Source organism: Epithele typhae, assembly GCF_022376455.1.
Source record: "Epithele typhae strain CBS 203.58 chromosome Unknown BXZ73scaffold_33, whole genome shotgun sequence".
Lineage (NCBI taxonomy): Eukaryota > Fungi > Basidiomycota > Agaricomycetes > Polyporales > Epitheliaceae > Epithele > Epithele typhae.
In genome coordinates this window covers 213,633-231,990 of record NW_025954224.1, presented here as the reverse complement: position 1 = coordinate 231,990, position 18,358 = coordinate 213,633, and the positions used below count along the sequence as shown (strand labels likewise).

The following is an 18,358-nucleotide window of genomic DNA, read 5'->3' as shown; positions in this document are numbered from 1 at the left end:
GGAGACATATCTGTCTATGCCACAATCCATGATGAATGCGTGCCGCGCCAGACAAAGGCGAAGAATGGAGCATGCGCGAAAAATGGACCGACTTCCGTAGGGCTCAAGCCGGTTTGATGTGCTCGGGTCTGCTCGGGTAGCTCGGCACACAAGCAAATTCAAACTCAGCTTCTTGTGCGGGCGCGCCCACCTGAGACATCGCACAAGTTGTGAGCCGACGCGAGCCGACGCGAGCCGACGCGTAGAGACGAGCCGTCAGGGCACGCGTTGATGGCTGTCGGAGCGCCCATCGCGCCCATCGCGCGCGACCCCTGCGCGACCTGCAGCTGGCATCGCGCGTGCCCACACGACGCGTCGTCCACTCGCGCACCACCGTCCTCGCGCGCGCACTGCGATGAGCACGCGCTCATCCACGCCGACTGCGGCGCCCGCTTCGTCGCGCACTGAAGCGCCAAAGAACTTACGAGCGGTGGCCCTATGCAGTGCGTTGGGCATGCATACGCGCTGGAGCTTGATGACACAGGGAACCCATCAACGTCCGTACGTTCGCGCTCTCGACGGGGGAGCACGGAGCCCAACCACGCAGCGCGCGCCCCGATATGGGAAGACAAGACTTCATTCAAGTTCACGCTCGCTGACCTCAGTCCTCTTTTCTTTCGGCGCGCAGGGCAGCATCCACATGGTGCACGGGCTCGACGTCGCGCGCGCGCGGTGCTCCCGTGCATCTGGACCGCGGCGCAGGCCAGACGCGGCTCCTCGCGGACACGCACGTCTACGACTGGTGGGACTGGGCGGTGGAATGGGCCTCTGCGACACAGCAGGGGTGGGCGCAGGAGCTCATGGATGAGGCCGCGCTGCGTGCGCTGCCGCGGCCATCGGAGATGCTCGCGGGGGCGATGGACAACGTTGAGCTCGTCGTCGACAAGAGCATGTCGGATGCGATCTCGTGTTCGCAGCGTCTTCCCCGCGCTTCAGCCCTGTGCGGATTCAAGACACGGCGCCGCTCGTCGTCGTCCTCAAAATGGTGTTACGCTTCGCGCTGCACTTCGCCGGCGGCCATGCTCGTCCGCCCCACCACCGCGCGCTTCAAGTTTCTTGGAGACAACGCGCCCCGATTGCGAGCCCGAGCGGACTCGATCGCGAAGTCTAAAACTGAGTCCATGCGCCCGAGCTGGCACTGGGCGGTCGAGCGCGTCCACACTGTCGACGTGCCTGTCGGCGCGACTGGCGTCGTAGCAGGCGGCCACGTCCCTTGTCCTCCTCCAGCGGAGCAAATATTCTGGCAGCACCGCGCGCGACGTAGTCGGCATGGACGAGCGCGTGCTCATCGCAGTGCTCGTCGCGTCGTGCGGGCATGCGCGATGACGAGCGAGCTGCACGGCGCGCGTCGCGCAGGAGTCGGGCGCGACGGGCGCTCCGACAGGGTCCAACGCTTGCCCTGACGGCTCGTCTCTACGCGTCGGCTCGCGTCGGCTCTGATCGGCTCACAACTTGTGCGATGTCTCAGGTGGGCGCGCCCGCACAAGAAGCTGAGTTTGAATTTGCTTGTGTGCCGAGCTACCCGAGCAGACCCGAGCACATCAAACCCGGCTTGAGCCCTACGGAAGTCGGTCCAATGAGAAAGAATCTGCGCACTCAGGATGGAATTCATCATATCCTTCATGCACATCTGAGCACGATTGACCTGGTGCTGGTATATCTACGGATCGCACGTCAGATGGCCAGGTGCCTCCAGGCACCTGCCTCCGTACAATACTTGGCGGAGCTAATTCACCGCGGACAAGAAACCGAGACACCAGAAATGGTGCAACATGGGAGCATAGAGAGCGCCGAGTCAGCATAGACAACGAGCGTCTATAATGCCAGAAGGAGCAACACGCTGAGGCGCCTTGTCTGTCTGCCTCTCCCCACACAACGCCAAAGTCCTCTGCGCATGTCTTGGCCCGCTTGGTCACTTGAGTCTGAAATTCTGCTCGATGGCTTCCCTGCCTGCGCCGTGGGGAGTCCCGGTCCCACGGACGCCCCACGTCGCCTCCTCCAGCGCTGCGGGTCACAAAAAGCATTCAATCTTCCGCGACTGGGCAGTCCCGCCCAGTGGATACACGGTCTTAACGAATGCACACCAGCTTCCTTGTGTGGCCCGGCTTTCCACGCCCAGACCAGCTTGGGCTGGGAATGCTGAGCGCAGAAGAGGGGTGCACAGTACCAACCCTTCGTTATCACTGCTGACTTCCCAGCGACTGCTGACTATTATTCTCTCTCTCTAGTTGTAGCGGAGGCGTAGCGCGCCCGGAGAACTGACGTCATCCCAGGATCGGCGCTGTATTCACAATCTACGGCACAGCAGAGTCCGTCAGCGTGCACGTCATTCCCCGGATCATGGCTAAGGAGCATGGGGTCGGCACAGTGTTCAGGTACCCGGATCCATCATCTCTACAACACTTACCAGATCAGGTAGCGGGGAACCCACCCCGCGGCAGCGCACACGCAAAATGACGATCGGACGTATTTCGAGGTCGTCTTCGGGGCAGTGCGACTGTGCTCGCTCGCAACTCTATGCTCCATCGCGGCCAAACAAAGCTCGGCCAAGCACTCCACGCTTCCCGCAGCTCCCTTGGCGCGAAGGTTCTGCTCGAGCATGTGCCCGAGCTGCTCGACGCATATAAGCACCCGTCGACGAGCGGGATCATCCTCACCAACCCACATCCAGTCGTATCCACAGCACTCACTCGCCCAACACACACATTTTCCCCACCCATACACAATGCACTCCTCCAGCATCGACGTCCGCCACTACCAGGTGTCGGTCAGTAGCGGTCCCTCCCAGCTTCAGCTCCGCATCGTTTGCTCAGTCGGTTTCGCAGCCCACCCAGTCCAAACAGAGTCGCGGCTCCAAGGTCAAGAGATTCTTCCGCCGCCTCGGCCACCACGACGATGACCAGGTCAATTCGCTTCCCGTTGTTCTCGGCACATGGACGCAGCGATGCTCACTGCGCTCCTCTGACCACAGAACGTCACCTACACCCACCGCTCCCACGACAGCAACAGCTGGGAAAGCTTGCCAAGGAGCGAGGCCATCGTGAGTAGCCGCAGCGGCTCTATTCCGGAGAGCGTCGGATGCTGACCCGGCGCCATCCTCCCCCAGAGCGAGGCCGAAACCTTCGACGAGGCCGACAGCACGTGGGGACGCACGTCGACGTCGACGCGCCCCGAGCGTATCCGCCGCCACCAGACGTCGCCCCCGCCGCAGTGGTACGATGTGAGTACCTGTGCCGTGTCTCCAGCGTCTTTCCCGGAGACTGACGCCCTCGTATTATCGCAGGGCGCCGCTGAGCTCCTCGACGACGACAACCTGGCGTGGGGCGGCAAGCCGCACCAGCCCATCGTCCATCACCGCTATCACAACCGTCGCCCCCATCGCCACTAGACCCCGTTTTCACTCATCCTTGTAATATCACACTATTATCACATACCCCGCTCCAACAGCGCAGTCACCACCTTCCCTTTGCGCTGCTGTCATGTCGTACTAGCAACTGTAGCGTTTGTTCTGCGAATGCATCCGCCTGGCATTACCTCCAGCTCGCACCCGCGTCCGCAAAGTGCATGCGCAGTCCGGCCGTGTGAACCCCCGCCCGGTGTACAGCCGTGCCAAGCCCCGGTGTCCAAGCTTGCTCTTCCACTCCCTCCCGACGCCTGAACGCGGGATAGCCGCCGTCCCGTTGCGATTACTGAACGTACTTAGCATTACGCGTGTAGTTAACGAGCTCTGGCACGAATCCATCATCATCATCACTCCCTCCTGACGCTCACCGGGTTGCACCGTGTGGTTTGGAGACTCGCAGAGCGCGGCGTCTTGCGCGCACGGGAATAATCAACTTCTTGCCGTTGACCTGCCAAGCACTGTCCGGCACCCCACCACATTGAACGGTACCCGCCGGGGGCCGCAGAGTGCCAGGGTGGAGTGGAAATCGGGCGCTGCACACGGAGTGGGTCTCCGAACATATGGGAACCTGCTCGTGGGGCGCGAGGAGCACGGCGGACGGCGGGGCCGAGGTGCGTGCTGTGGTTATAGGCTCGCCGGACTTTTCGGAGGCTTGACCAATACGTAAACTGCTTCCGCAGATAGGTCCCGGTTGCGCCGTACGAGCCCGCTTCGGCGAGATCTGGCATGTCGACGTGTAGAGTTACCACGAGTGCCCTAGAACGTAGAAACCATTGCACCGCTGGCTTCAGTACCCCCCCTCGCAGGCCCGCGGTTTTTCCGAAAAGGCCACATCTTCAGGCCCAGAAACGCAGTCTCGTCTGGTGTTCAACGTCAAGCACAATAGACGCACAAAGCTCAAGACGAATGCCCAGATCGGCCAATTCGCGTACGAACCTCAATAGTACAATCCGCTAACAATTCATACCGTATATAGGACATCACCAATGAACTTCATCAATGCCAGATGGTGAATACGCAGCGCGCTCGTAGGATCTAAGCACGCGTTCAGAACCACTTTCTCCGCTCGACAACGAACATGCTTACCGTGCACTACACCCATTGTTCCCTAGCTGGCGTCCTTCTATTGGCATCGGAAGCACCAGGAGCCATGGGCTTCAATCTCACCCTGACGGACACTGGCGTCTTTGCGCGTCTCCATCGTTTCCAAGAAGGCGTGACGGCCGTGAGGAGGATGCTGCCAACGGTAGCCACGGGCACAATGATCGAGACGTCATTGGTTGTAGCTGTAACTGGTCGGCCCCTGCGGGGTGGAGAAGGTGAAATTATCGGAGAGAGCCGTCCCGTTGAGCCTGGATCGAAGCTCAGTACTAGAGCTGGCAAGGACGCCGCCGAAGACGTAGACCGAGGAGCCTGCGTTGCCTATCATGTTACGAGAAAAAGGATTCTAGAAGCGAAATGCGAGGACTGACCGGTGAATGCCACGGTCGCCTTCACCTCCGAGGGCGTAACCGTGGGGTCTTTGGTGAGGTTCGTTTGATACCAGGTGTTGTACACGACCTTGCCTTGCCCGCTGGTAGGTCAAGGGCGCCGTCACGGCCAGTATTGCACGTCGCGCTTCCAGCTGTCCATGCGCTGGACAGAGAGTAGATGAAGTACTCGAAGACGGAGTGGCGATAGTGGTCGTCGATCGTGATGTTGAAGAACTCAGCAGAGGCTGCTAGGATAGCGGATGTGCGAGGGCAGACCGAGAGCAAGAGAAAGGACAGTGGCCCCATGACTCTGAAACCTCGAGGAATATAAGTAGGTACCATGGGTGAAGGGGTGGTACTTATTGCGGCCACGACGTGCAAGCTGCTCTGCTTCCGACGACAGAGCTAATCATCCCGTGTCGGTTGAAAAACCGTCACGAACTCACAGCGGACGCGTCAACGTGCCTTGCGTGATGGCTGCCGTTCCACCCCATGAGAACAACAAGCGGCCGGTCGAAGGCGAGAGAAATCGGGAACGATCTTGTCATGTGAGATACGTAGTATGATGACAGCGGGCGGGGAGAGGCGAATTCGCTTGGCAGCGCTAGCACACTCTCGTCTCCGGGCCGGTCAAAGTCGGCCGGAATCGACTGGAAGCAGGGCGCCTGGTCCGGGCGCCGAGCGGCCCGGACCCTCGTCCGGATCTTCAACGTTCTCTCTACGATTATTGTACGACTCCGTCTTGTCTCATCATCTCTTTTGTCTCTTCGAGTCTCCTGTGTCAGATCATTCTAACACACTCGAGCTCCGAGACAGTCATGTGACCATATACTTATATAGGACTTCCGCTGCCTCCGTGACAGCAGCTCTTGCGATACGATCTCTTCCCCACTCTCTTCGCATGAACCTCTACCATCTCCCCCACTTTATGTGCTCGACCTTGCCAGGCGCATCGCCGCTCAAGCGTCCCAAAGCCTCACATTTTTTGAGTGTTCATTTTGTCATACCCCGCTTCATTGACTTCGCCACCCTCGGTCAGATCCGAGGACCCCCATTGCACCTATCAAGAAGCAGGCCGCCTCCACCAGGGTCTTAGCGGAGAGATGGGGCTGCCCCTACTCCGAATCGGACGGTGCCCGGGAGAAGCGTTCACGCGGCTGTCGCCGCACTAGGAGGACGACACGTGCAACACCGAAGCGCACTCGTCGCTCGAAGGCCACGGGTGAGCCGGCCTCAAACGGCCTCAAGGCTCTCGCGGACGAGTTGAGCGGCTTGAGCGGTCTTTCGGGACCCTTGCCCTCCTCGATAGGTGCTGATTCGGTCGTGTTGATGCGCTCACGCGTCCATGTCGACGACTCCACGGGTGATGTGACCTTGCCTCGCAGGGGAGACGAGCATGCCGAGGCCTGAGGTCATGGCCAATGGAAACCAGAAAATGTGAGGCTCTGGGAAAGGTAGATCACACAAAGTGGGGGAGATGAGAGAGGCTCACGCGAATACAGTGGGGAAAAGATCAGTGTATCCCAAGAGCTATTATCACGGAGGCAGCAGAAGTCCTCCATAAATATACATGGTCACATGACTGTCTCGGAGCTCGAGTGTGCTAAGATAATCTGACAGAGGAGAGGGCCGAGACTCAAATAGACAAAAGAGACGGTCGCTATCGTATGAGAAGAGACAGGTGTCCTGCACCGACCCGCTTGGCGGGAGCCGACCTCTTCGGGCAGGACCCAGAGTTCAGATTCCAGGTCAACATCAAGGTCATGGGGTCGAGTTTCGAACCGCATAAGACCGCCTCCGTTGCGAGAAGAGATCACTATGATATCCTACACTTCGCTTGTGGATGCAGCATCGCGTCCGGGCGCGATCGCAATTCTCCCACGTGACCGCGTCGACGATATGATGTCATGGCGCGGTCACCCCAATGCTCCTGCTCCTCGCGGCACGTAATGCTCGGTGGGAGCGAGCGAAGACGTCATCCATGGCTGAGGTATACATAGAGCGCCCTTTGAGCGCAGAGTGTCCCAACACATTCCCGCCTCCCACACCGAACCCGTTCGCAACCACCCCCTTACATCACATGTCTGTTCTCCGTCAAGCCTTCTACACGACGACGCGCTCTGCGGTCGCGAATTCCTCGAGGACCATCCACACGTCGCCCGTGTCGCGCAAAAGCGTCACTGAAAAAGTCGCGGACGTCGCGGACAAGGTGAGGGATTCGACACGCCGTGCTGCCGATTGCGGCTCACGCTTTCATGCGCGCACATGCAGGTCAACAAGAAGGTTGGTCAGGGCTTAGCGTCTGCTATAGAGAAGGGAGAAGATGTGTCGGCGAAGACGAAAGAGACGATGGGTGCGCTCTCACATCTCCCTCGCCCGGGCGGCGAGTTGCTGACCTATTCACCTGCTAAAGGCACGGCCAAGGAGAAGGCATCTGAAGCGTCCACCACTGCGAGCCAAAAGGCCAATCAGGTGAGCATCGTTCTAACAAGTTCTAGGGCTGGATGTTGAGTCAATATGCAGGCTACGGCAGGTGCCAAAGAAGGAGCTCACGACCTCAAGCGTGATGTCGAGAAGGAGGTTCGCCGGTAATGCTTCACGTGGAACGAGTCTGTGTATTTCTACTCGCCCGCTCAAATTTCGCAATGTACATTATCATCATGCGCGAGCAGCATGTGTCGACGGCAGATCGTGACATATAATTTGAAGATTCGCTCACGATATAAGGCGACGTTGCGAGCGCTTGAAACGTAGGGCAACGTCAACCTTGCACACGCATTGCAATTCGTCAATTTGTTTCTCATCCAAATTACGGAAAAGCCAATACGCAAGTGTCAAGGTATATGCAAAGACATGGTATCATTAGTATGAATGAAGATGTGGTGTACAAGTGAGCTTGGGAGCATGAACATCGTAGTAAATTATACATCGTCAGTGTGACTCGCGTCCAAATCTGAGTCTTCGCGCTGTTACCAACCAGTTGTTACCAGACGGAGCGCACAAGTCTCCGGTCCAACAACAACAACGAATGACGATGTGAAAGTGTCCAAGGACAGTACGGGGAAGGTAGCAGTTGGGCGAAGTCCGCATCTAGTCGGGCACGATGGGTGCAAATGTCATCGGATTTTCATTCCGAGCTCCAGAGCACGGCAGTGCTCAAGCGCGCTGACGAGGGCGGAGCTTCATGAGACAGCCGTCCTGAGGGAAGAGGGTAGCGATGATTCTATTGATCATGAAAATGTCAGTCATCTGCATCGATTGATGCAGCAACAGGATACTCACTGGACCTTGTCGCTCTCGGGCGTCCTGATGTGCTCGAAGTCCAACAGCATCGCAGCGTCAGCGAGGACGATCATGGTGTTCATGATCGCGTACTCGACACCGATGCACTTGTGGGGACCGCTGCCGAAGATGAGGTAGTTCTTCGGCGTGGTGTTCGCACTGCCCTCAGGGTCGAGCCAACGTTCAGGGACGAGTACGCTCGGTTGAGGGTACACTTCGGGGTCGTGCACGGACGGGTAGACGGAGGCGATGACGATAGAACCGGACGGGGCGGTGTAGCTGTCGGAGATGGGGAACGACTTCGTGGCCAGGTAGGGAACCATCGTAACAGGGGGCTTGACACGAAGAGACTCGCGGACAAAGGCACGGAGGTAGGTCATCTGGTCGAGCATGTCGAGGGTAAGAGGACGGTCGCCGTCACCGCCGCGGACGCGCTCCTGCTCCTCCCGGACCTTGGCGAGGATGTCGGGCATGTCGGCGAGATGCTGCATGCCATAGATAACGCCAGAGCTCATCGCGTCCTGCGAGGCGAAGAGGAAGGAGAAGACGACCATGGCCATCTCCATGTCGGAGAAATCCTTGCGGCCCTTGTATCCGGGCTCGGCCATGGACTGGATCCAGTGGTCGAGCATGCACTCGGGCTCCTTGCCGGCCGCCATCGCGATCTTGCTCTTCGCCGCAGCGTTCTCCAGGTGCTTCATGGCGGTCTTCCGCGCTTGGATTGCTTTCCAGACCTTGGTGCCAGGGAAGGGGAAGGGGAAGTTGACGAGCTCCAAGGCGACAGTGATGCGCCAGTAGTTATCGGCGATTTCGCGGGCCGCTTCTTCCTCGATGTGGGGACCGCAGAAGACCAATAGCGAGGTCTCCATGTTCAGGTCACGGAAGGTCATCATGATCGGCTTAGCGGACGGGTCCTCCTCTGCGGTCTTGAGCCATCTCTTGAAGTGCTTGCGCGTAGTCTGGTCCTGGACGGCGGAGTAAATGCTGTACGGGATAAGTTATCAACAATGGGCCGACACAAGCATGTGATAAAGCACGAAGGTGGTCTAAGTCCATTCGGGGTAAGGTCATAGAAGCTTCATCTCCTTAATGAACCCAGCCCATGGGCTGATGGGCTGCCGTACGGCTTCCAGCGCAAAGCCGGTCAATCCACGCCACGCGTCGGCGTAACATCAACCTGCGCCGTTTACAATCGGTGTGCATGCCAAATGCGGAGCGCATTACAGATATATGTGCATACAACACGGCAGCCAAACTTGACACAGATGGCTAGTGTAACGGTCCCTTCGCATGCAGGACATCAAGCCAGATAGATACGGACGACGAAGAAAAGAAGAGGGGGGATGGGAAAGAAACAAGACTAGAACTTCGACGTACCCGAGTGCCTTGCGAGTGAAGAGCGTGTTCAGGACCTTCCGGTAGTCGACGTGTACCTTTCCGGTGAGGAAAACCCTGAGGAGCGGCGTCCACATGGTCAGGTTTTGCATGCGCACACACTTCTGCCGAGCGGCCAAGGCTTCTCACCAGTTATCCGGGCGAAGGATGACCTTCGCGGAGTGGACCAGGCAGGGTTCGGCATGGTTCGGCGAGTTGAAGACCTTGCGGGAGAACTCGTTCGACGTCGCCATTACGATAAAGCTGTAGCCCCGATCACCCGATTGCACGGCGACACAGACGTCATCGAGCGGTCATGGTGATCGATACCGCAATAGTGATGGACAAATGGTCAGAGACAGCTAGACGGGGGCAGCAAGGCCCACACGAGAGGAGAGTTTGCGTACATGTTGAAGACGCTAACCGCGGACAGCGAACCTGCAGCCCACTGCTTTTGGTAGTTCTCGAGCGTCGGCCGCATCGAGTCGACATATTTGCCAATGACGGGAATGGTCCAGTTGTCACCGGGGAGAGCACCTTTCTTGTAGCGCCAGACGGCTTGCTCGAGGGCGAGGAGGGAAAGAACGATGGCGGCGGTTGTCCAGAGCCATGTGGCGGTCTCGGGCGAGACAGAGAAAAGGGTGGGCACGGAGACGTACTCGCTGGCGTAGGCGGTGAAGGAGGGGATGGAGGCCGAGACGGAGCGTTCACCGAGGACGGACATGGCGAGCGGGTGCGCCGGACGGCGAGAGACGAGGAAAGCCGGGCGGAGGGTGCGCACAACGCTGCTCGGGATGGTGGGCCTTACAAACGAGAGCCGTGAGTCTTCCGTCTGCATCAGCGCTGCCTCCCATTGGCCCCTCGCAGATCGAACCATTCCCCGAATATTTCATCACGCGCGGTGAGACCAGCGTCACGTGGCCGCGTCGAAAGCTCACGTCCGGCTGCGGCCATCCGCCGCCTAGCGAATCGGCCACCTAAGCATGTTCAATGGGATCATAACCAAAATGCACCGAAGATGTGCCCGCTCGTGCCTCTAGTGAGTAGCGGTCGTGAACAAAGGTTTAGAGAGCGGTATCGGTAGACGGGTCCCCCAGACGACAGACCGAGAACGGCATCGTGTGACGCTCCGTATCATGCCTCACAACTGCGCATCGTGCCTGCGCGTCTACTGGGCATTGCTGATTCCGCCCTTTTCGCGAAGGACCGTAAGTACAGATACATCATTGGAACCAAATCAACAGCCTGCTTGAGTAAACCCGCGTTTCCGGGGAAGCCGAGCCACAGTCTTTGGTCCTGAGAAGGCACGACTGCGGGCTTCCAGACCGCCAATGTCCTCCACACGCGGCAGCGGCAGCGGGCTCGGGTGGAAGGGCACTGGCGAGCCCCACATCGCCCGTTCAGGCTCCCGTTCAGCTGGAGGTGTGCGCCGACGATCATCGGCGCCGAGTCCGCTTGCGGGTGGGCTCGGCGGACGCGGCACGTAGTCTCGAGCCCGATCAAACGCCCGGCTGATGTCCGCACGGAGGCGCACACGCGGGTTCGAGTCGTTCCAGAGCGAGCCTGGGGTGCCCTGCGTCGTCGGCACGAACGTGAGCGGGCGCGTCGTCGGCGGGGGTGGTGGGAGCGCGACGCCGCCCAGGCTGCGCGATGTTGCCATGGAAGAGATAAGACTCTGGGCTCGAGCGCGCATTGCCGCCATGTCCCGTTCGTAGTCATCTTCCCCTGCAGAAATGTGGCCAGAACGGGGGACAAGCCGAGCTGTAGAGTAGTACAATGATGAGTAAGGCCCGCCCAGCGAACTCTCTGCCAAGGACTTACACCATACTGGCACAACATTGGCCCGTCTCGTGGTACCCATCGTGGCTCTGTTGACCCCAGGGGCCCGCGGAGGTCCCCGAGGGACCACGCTTGACCCTTCTTCATTATGCTGTCGTCGTGTTGCTTCTAACCTCGCCGACGATTGCCTTGACATCTGATCCAGCCTCGACAGAGCGTGGACCCACGCAATATCCTCTCCCCCGTCTTCGTCGTCCTCAACGTCTTCGCGCATCTCGACGCTCGCTGCCTCGCCAAATCCTAGGGACGCTTCGGGTCTTGGCCTCAGCGTGGTGTGCTCCGTCGTCGCATCGCCGTCCGTGTTGGACCGGTGACGGACGCGGTAGCTGCGGGTTCGCGTCGACCCTCCAGCGTCAGCTCTCCCGTTCAACGCCACCCACGCGTCTTCTGCAACCCACCTGCGGTCGTGCTGTCCGTTTTCGAGGTCTCCACGAAGCGCTCTCTCCCTGAGAACTCTCCCTCGTGAGGCCAACAGGTCCTGCACGAAATCAAAGGAACTCTGCTCGCTAGGTAGGCGGTACGCGTCCCCGATTTCTGTCCCTGACGAGTTTGGGCTGTCACCGACTGAAGGGCCGGACCGAATATAACGAGGTCGAGGAGTTCCACCGTCTTGTGAGACACGAGGGCGCGGTCGTGGGGCGTGTGGGGCGGAGGTGGAGGCGAACGCCTCACTCGGAATGATCGAGTCCTCGTCCTGCTGGGACAGCGTTGTTCGGGCGGTTCTTGGGAGCGGAGGAGGAGTCCAGGAAGACAGTGTTCTACCAAGGGAGCGCGGGTATGTAGTAGACTCGCCCCGAGCTGCGGCCGTGGTATTTGCCGAGTCTAGGGCTGACGAATGGTCGAATGCAGAGGCACGAGACAAGGCAGCCTCGGCACGAGTGCGGCTGATCCAGGCCATGAGGGATTCTGTCTGCTGTGAGATGCGGGAGATGTCTTGTTGGATTTCCAGAGCAAGTCGTGTAACCCGGGATGTGATCACGGTCGGTAGCGGCGCACCCGCCTGGCTGTTTGCGGTCGATGCCGACGACGCACTGGATTCCACGATAGAGCCCGACGTAGGTGGATGTTGAGACGCAGCCGTACGAGCGGCGACCATCATTCCGTGGAAAGTGGCACCTTCAGCCTCGGCCTGGTCGAATTGCGAGCGCAAAGAGTCATTCAGCAGAGCTTGGCGACTTTGCATTGTGGAGACAGCTTGGGTCAGGTAAGGGTCGCTTCCAAGCGCATACGAGGGGGCACGCTGCCGACGGTCTGCATTTGGAGTGCTTTGTCCTGTTCGCCTGTCATCTCTAGCCGCGGGAGTAGCAGCAGCGGAGGCATGTGGCGGCGAAGACGATCGACGGCTTGTCAAGAGTCTTTGCCTTTCCTCTGCGTATTGAGCAATGGCACGGCGCAGGTCGTCAAGTTCGGTTGCCCGTTCCCGTACATTCTGCGTTGAAGCGAGGAGCTCGGCGCGAAGAGTGGAGAGGGTCGAGTCCGAGGAGCGACCGCGACGGTGGGACGCCGACGGAGGAAGAGGGGGGAGAGGGCTTGAGACTGAAGGCACTGAAGGAACTTCCGACGAGATTACTATGACGTCGTGGCCGGGGTCCATGGAGTTGGGTTCATGTTGTCCAGACGGTGTCGTGGGAGTAGAGGGTGTGTCAAGAGATGGATGCAGCCCCCGATGAGGCGAGCGGGGAGAGGCAGGCTCGCCTGGCTCATGTACCTGGGCAGAGCCCGCATGCTGAGAATCTTGGGAATTTAACGTACTGAGTCCTTCGAAAGCATCCTGGATGAGAGCGGCCGAATGACGGAGCTGGCGGTGGGTTTCCTCTATCTCATCCTCCATGTTCGCAAGGTATGTTTGAGTTCGTGTACGAGCCGTGGTACTTGAGCGTATGGTTGACGAGAGAAACAAATAACTGGTGGCATGGCATGACTGGACGTGAGCAGGAGATGGTCTGCGTAGCGTACCACTGGGATGTAGATGAGCTCCCCGCGGAGGCAGTTATGATCTTGAACCGTGAGCAACAAAGCAAGAATGGAAAGCAAGCAATGTTCTGAGGCAAGAGTCTGGCGAGCAATGAAGACCCGGATAAGAATTTATAGAGACAGTGGCTCTGGACAGGCTGCGGGAGAAGAGAGATCGAGTTCGGGTGGGTGCAGCTAACAGAGCGGAGTGCCGCCCGAAGTTGTGCCCATTGGTCACTCGTCGAAGCGCGCGCGCTCGGTCCGCGCCAACCTGCGCCTTCGCCACCACTTTGTTGCCTTTCGTCTCAGGTCATGAAAACAAAGATTATGCATTCCTCGCATTGACAATACAATAACAATACTTTTCAGAGTACATGCAGCAGTAAAGACTTGAGCCCGATTATTCGCTCTCATCCTCGTCCGACTCTTCGCTGTACTCCTCCGCTTCATCGTCAATGAATCCGCCCAGAGTAGGGTCATCTCCTTCATCTTCTTCGTCTTCTTCGTCCTCCTCGTCCTCGTCATCTTCGTCGCTCTCGCTGTCTTCTTCGGTGTCCTCGCCGCCCAACTCAACGTCCTCGACACTCCCTTCCTCGTCTGCACTCTCGACCTCAACGTCCATCCGACGCTCTTCATCTTCGCTCTCGCCTTCCACGTACCGCCGTGGCTCGCGGCCGCCTGCGGGAGCTTTCTTGCTCTTTTTCTTCGGCATTGGCAGAGGCGCTGGAGGCCCCGAGGAGCGCATCTCGATCTGAGAGATGACCATGTCCAACCGTCCGCTCAATGACAGCAGGCTCTCTTGGAGAGTCAACCGTTGGGTGAGAGTGGCGTGCAGGCCTGATAGTCGCGCAACCAGATCGGGCATCTGCAAGAGTTCGTTTAGTCATGGCATAGTGATAACAAGTGATCTCACCGTCATGAGATGGCCAGAGTGAGTGGTTAACACGGCCTGAACCCAGTTGATGAGAGCCGTTCCCCGCTGCGAGCTCGCACCTCCACCTCCACCCTTCATGTTGTTTCCTCTAGCGCCTCGGCTGAGCCTTTCGACGCAGGCCGTGACGAGCGGGACTGAGAGTTGTGGAGGTAATCGCCTGACAGTATTCCGGATGAGTGCCGGATCGGAATGCGCCAGGCACGTCTCCAGTAGACGTGTGTCTGCCGAGTGCAAGGCTTGGATAAGCGTACGCGTGAGGGAGGCTGCGGGGACGGTGTCCACTGCCACGGGCGAGGTCTTCTTGGCCTTGCCATTCGGAGCGGAAGGCTCGTCCTCTTCTGAGCTTAAATTGGACTCGTCGACCCCGTTCACGGCTCCGTGGACAGCGGTGAGGCGCTGGCCCAGGCTAAGCTCTGCCAGATCCGCATCCAGGGCTCCATCTACCGTTTGCATGACCAAGTCGTCCAACTCTCGGTCTTGTCCTAGTTCTGCGCCGCTGCTGACGGCGAGAGATGCCGACTCATTATACCGTTTGTTGGAAGCACCCTGTCAAAAGATCAGTCGATGGTGAATGAAGGTTCGACGATGGAACATACGTCTCGCTCGCTTTGGGCGGCCAGGGTGTCTGGCGGTGTTACAGTTACAGTGACGTCTGAGATGTAACTGCCAGACTGATCTCTGTAGTCCTGAGTCTACATTCAGCACAGATGGAGAGGTAGGGCATTGTTTGTGACATACCGTTGTGTCAAACGCGAGTTGCACTCCTCCAGTCACGCTGGCCACACGCAATCTCCCAAGGGTTTCGTCCAGAGAAGCCACAGTCAGAACGGCTAAAGAAGCCCCGTTCTTCTTCGATGACAGCGTGATGACCGACTTTGGCGTAAGAGAGGGAACAGCACTCTTGCCTTTGCTGGGGCCGGTGTTCGCCAAGTCCGTGGTTAGTGTGAACACAGACAAACGCCCTGCGGCTGAAAGGGCATATAAATGTTGTCCAGATGGGGAGTCTGACAGAGTGATGGGGGAAAGAACGATCATGCGGCAGTCGGCATCCAAGGGGATAGAGGCGATGGATTTTCCTTCAACCTTGGGCCCTGACGGTAGCTCCCAGACCTTGACAAACCGATCCGCGGTCGCCGCAGAAACAAAGCGTGTGCTATCCATCCAATAGAGGTGGCTGGTGGGGGATGCGTGCCCTGTGAACTTGGCGATGGTTTTAGGTTTTGGAGAGTCCGCAGGGATGGCGAGAAGTTGAATTGAGTGGTGTGCAGCAAGAATCTCTGTAACGCCTGTTTCTTCACCAGCACGAACGGAGAGCGATGTGTAGGGAACCCGGTCGTCGCTGAGGATGGACTTGGCTATTTGATTTGCTCGAGCGTCCCACAGACGCAACGCACCATCCGCACTTGATGTCCAAAGGGTATGAGCGTCGAGTTCACCCGAAGCTTGAGAAGCAACGGCAAGAACGGCGGAGGAGCATGAGGGATCGGAGAGTGTGCGGAGCAGCCGTCCGTGTGTGGGCGAGAAGAGAAGGAGCGAACCGTTGGAAAGGCCGAGAACGACGACTTGTGGAGCGTTATTGCTTGAAGGCGCAGACTCCGCCGCAAGGCTTTGTCTCTTCTTCCGTTTGCTCTTGCGCGCACTGTCTTCATCCCCCCCATCCTTCCCTGATCCCTCCGCGAGATCCAGGCGTGCCCAGCAAAGGGAGGTTACGCGCGCTGCGTCGACAACGTGCTCGGCCACTGATCTTCTCGTCGCGGTATCATAAACTTTGAGAGCATGCTTGTCTATTGAAAGCGACAGGAACGCAAAGAGGTTCCCGTCAGGAGAGAACGAGGAGAGGTATGTAGAGGTGGAAGCGTCCTCGACCGACGGCTGGGAGATCGCCGAAGTGGCCTGTGGCCGGCTGCGAGGGGGTTTGGTGCGCGACTTCTTGGCTTTTGACGGAGAAGAAACCATGTTCTGAGAACGCACTGAGTGAAAAGGACTCTGATACGCAAGCACCGACTGCAAGAAGTACTCACCTTGGGGAGGAGGACGAGGAGGACGGCGAGCAAAAGATTTGCACCGCGCCTAGAATACTGGGCACGTGATCCTGTCCTTCGAATCTTTAGGCGCTTGGGACTGGGGCGAGCCGCGAAGAGCGTGCTCAGACCGAATTCAACCGGCGAAGTCCCGGCCTTCGCGCAGCCTTCCTTCTTGTCCGTTCTTGTATCGCCGGCACCAGCTCGCTCTCGTCCCCGCCACGCATATAACTAGCCACCGCCACTGTGATCTCCAGCCTCTTCACTGCGCACCCCACATCCTTTCTTCCAGTGTCACCCAGCCATGAATTATGTCCAGGTCGGTATGCTTCTGTTGGATGGGTTTGAGACATCACTGATATCCGTTCACAGCTCGAGAAACTCGGTATGTCTTAGCTGAAGGGGTGGCGGCATCTTGCACTTGCTAAATGCGCTGTAGGTGAGGGAACCTATGCGACGGTGTACAAGGTGCGTCATGCATGCCACAATCGGCGCAAGTGGTGCTCAGTGGACACGTACAGGGACGCTCTAGGACGACCAATGAGATTGTCGCTCTGAAGGAAATCCACCTGGATGCGGAAGAGGGGACACCATCGACTGCCATTCGCGAGATCTCGCTCATGAAGGAGCTCAAGCACGTCAACATCGTCCGCCTTTACGACGTCATCCACACTGAGACCAAGCTAGTGCTGATCTTCGAGTACTGCGAGCGCGACCTCAAGAAATACATGGACGTCCACGGAGAACGAGGAGCCCTTGATCCGGTCACTGTCAGGAGCTTCATGTACCAGCTTCTGAAAGGGACCGCGTTCTGCCACGAGAACAGAGTTCTTCACCGCGATCTTAAACCTCAAAACCTTCTCATCAACCGGAAAGGGGAGTTGAAGATTGGTGATTTCGGCTTGGCGAGGGCCTTTGGTGTACCGGTGAACACATTCTCCAACGAAGTGAGTCAGATCTCTTTCGATCGAGGTGCTCGCTTCAACCGCGTGTTATAGGTCGTCACGTTGTGGTACCGTGCACCCGACGTTCTCATGGGCTCAAGAACGTACAGCACCTCGATCGACGTTTGGTCCTGCGGTTGCATCTTCGCGGAGATAATCTCTGGCGTGCCTCTGTTCCGTGGTCGGGATAATCAAGATCAGCTGCTCCACATCATGCGCATCATCGGGACCCCAGACGAGCGCACATTACGCAAGATAGCTACCGAAGGAGTAAGTGCATGCATTGAGTGTATTCCGGCCAGACTAACCTGTCCATACTTGAAATAGCAAACGGAGAACCAAGCCCAGAAGCAGTACCCTCGTTATCCTAAAATTCCGTTCTCTCAAGTTCTTCCTAAGGCCGGGCCGCAAGGTGCGATAATCGCCCTCCCCTGTGCACTCTTCATCTAAGTTTTGGCTTTCAGCACTGGACCTTCTGGAGCGACTCTTGCAGTTTGATCCTTCCAAGCGGATTTCAGCACAAGAGGCGCTCTCCCATCCCTATTTCAGCACCTCTACGCCGCTCTATGTCGTTCCCAATCCTTTCACGCCCGCGATGGTGATGCCAACCTACACTCACCCCGCACCCGGTCAAACGCAGTACCAGTTCGCGGCGCAGCAAGAGGCACAGCGCCAGCACGTCGCGCAGACCCAGCTCGCCCTCGCGCAGCCTCAGATCCCTGGAGCCGGCTACACCGTGCCCTTCAATCCACAAGCGCAACAGATGCAGCCGCCCATGCAGCAGCAAATGCAGCACCCTATGCAACAGCAGATGCAGCATTCCATGCAGCAGGCTCAACAGTTCCAGCCTGGCCCCGCTCGGTGATACCTCCTCGTGACGTGTGGGTTGCCGCGTCATCCGTTTCTGTGTACTTTCCTCGGATTACTGTCTTGAACATTCACTATATGTAAGGTTCTCGTTGTGCCAGTCTCTAGATAGATATGTCCAGGCTCCGCATGTGTATCACTCTTTGTAGTGTAAGGTTCTCTCGTCGTATCGTATGTATAATCACGCATCGCCGTGTATGTCAGCTACTATTCTGAACAAAGATCATTGT

At 58.2% G+C, this 18,358-nt stretch overlaps 7 protein-coding genes across 7 annotated transcripts; 3 read left to right on the top strand and 4 right to left on the bottom strand.

Annotated features, from left to right (window-relative positions):
• Positions 1 to 477: 477 nt before the first annotated feature.
• BXZ73DRAFT_102613 (uncharacterized protein) lies at positions 478 to 3,427 on the top strand (the record flags this gene model as incomplete). The annotated part of the gene is made up of 9 exons (XM_048015291.1): positions 478 to 482; positions 668 to 1,214; positions 1,267 to 1,346; positions 2,313 to 2,414; positions 2,779 to 2,806; positions 2,865 to 2,942; positions 3,011 to 3,079; positions 3,146 to 3,259; positions 3,323 to 3,427. 9 exons carry the CDS (start codon positions 478 to 480, stop codon positions 3,425 to 3,427), a joined length of 1,128 nt encoding a protein of 375 aa, XP_047876651.1.
• A 1,288-nt stretch (positions 3,428 to 4,715) lies between these two features.
• On the bottom strand, positions 4,716 to 5,220 carry BXZ73DRAFT_78520 (uncharacterized protein; the record flags this gene model as incomplete). Its single annotated transcript, XM_048022890.1, has 3 exons — positions 4,716 to 4,864; positions 4,915 to 5,015; positions 5,054 to 5,220. The coding sequence occupies 3 exons, from the start codon at positions 5,218 to 5,220 to the stop codon at positions 4,716 to 4,718; spliced, it is 417 nt and encodes a 138-aa protein (XP_047876650.1).
• Positions 5,221 to 6,994: 1,774 nt separating this feature from the next.
• BXZ73DRAFT_102612 (uncharacterized protein) lies at positions 6,995 to 7,506 on the top strand (the record flags this gene model as incomplete). Its single annotated transcript, XM_048015290.1, has 4 exons — positions 6,995 to 7,123; positions 7,186 to 7,267; positions 7,328 to 7,386; positions 7,438 to 7,506. The coding sequence occupies 4 exons, from the start codon at positions 6,995 to 6,997 to the stop codon at positions 7,504 to 7,506; spliced, it is 339 nt and encodes a 112-aa protein (XP_047876649.1).
• A 564-nt stretch (positions 7,507 to 8,070) lies between these two features.
• BXZ73DRAFT_90745 (cytochrome P450 sterol C22-desaturase) lies at positions 8,071 to 10,294 on the bottom strand (the record flags this gene model as incomplete). Its single annotated transcript, XM_048025739.1, has 5 exons — positions 8,071 to 8,137; positions 8,197 to 9,180; positions 9,574 to 9,648; positions 9,721 to 9,834; positions 9,978 to 10,294. The coding sequence occupies 5 exons, from the start codon at positions 10,292 to 10,294 to the stop codon at positions 8,071 to 8,073; spliced, it is 1,557 nt and encodes a 518-aa protein (XP_047876648.1).
• A 513-nt stretch (positions 10,295 to 10,807) lies between these two features.
• On the bottom strand, positions 10,808 to 13,240 carry BXZ73DRAFT_78517 (uncharacterized protein; the record flags this gene model as incomplete). Its single annotated transcript, XM_048022889.1, has 1 exon — positions 10,808 to 13,240. The coding sequence occupies one exon, from the start codon at positions 13,238 to 13,240 to the stop codon at positions 10,808 to 10,810; it is 2,433 nt and encodes an 810-aa protein (XP_047876647.1).
• Positions 13,241 to 13,762: 522 nt separating this feature from the next.
• On the bottom strand, positions 13,763 to 16,252 carry BXZ73DRAFT_48853 (NUC189-domain-containing protein; the record flags this gene model as incomplete). Its single annotated transcript, XM_048020138.1, has 4 exons — positions 13,763 to 14,227; positions 14,276 to 14,842; positions 14,881 to 14,982; positions 15,035 to 16,252. The coding sequence occupies 4 exons, from the start codon at positions 16,250 to 16,252 to the stop codon at positions 13,763 to 13,765; spliced, it is 2,352 nt and encodes a 783-aa protein (XP_047876646.1).
• Positions 16,253 to 16,621: 369 nt separating this feature from the next.
• Positions 16,622 to 18,126, top strand: BXZ73DRAFT_90743 (Pkinase-domain-containing protein; the record flags this gene model as incomplete). The annotated part of the gene is made up of 7 exons (XM_048025738.1): positions 16,622 to 16,640; positions 16,757 to 16,785; positions 16,839 to 17,264; positions 17,316 to 17,531; positions 17,589 to 17,673; positions 17,726 to 17,997; positions 18,025 to 18,126. 7 exons carry the CDS (start codon positions 16,622 to 16,624, stop codon positions 18,124 to 18,126), a joined length of 1,149 nt encoding a protein of 382 aa, XP_047876645.1.
• Between the last annotated feature and the right edge of the window lie 232 nt (positions 18,127 to 18,358).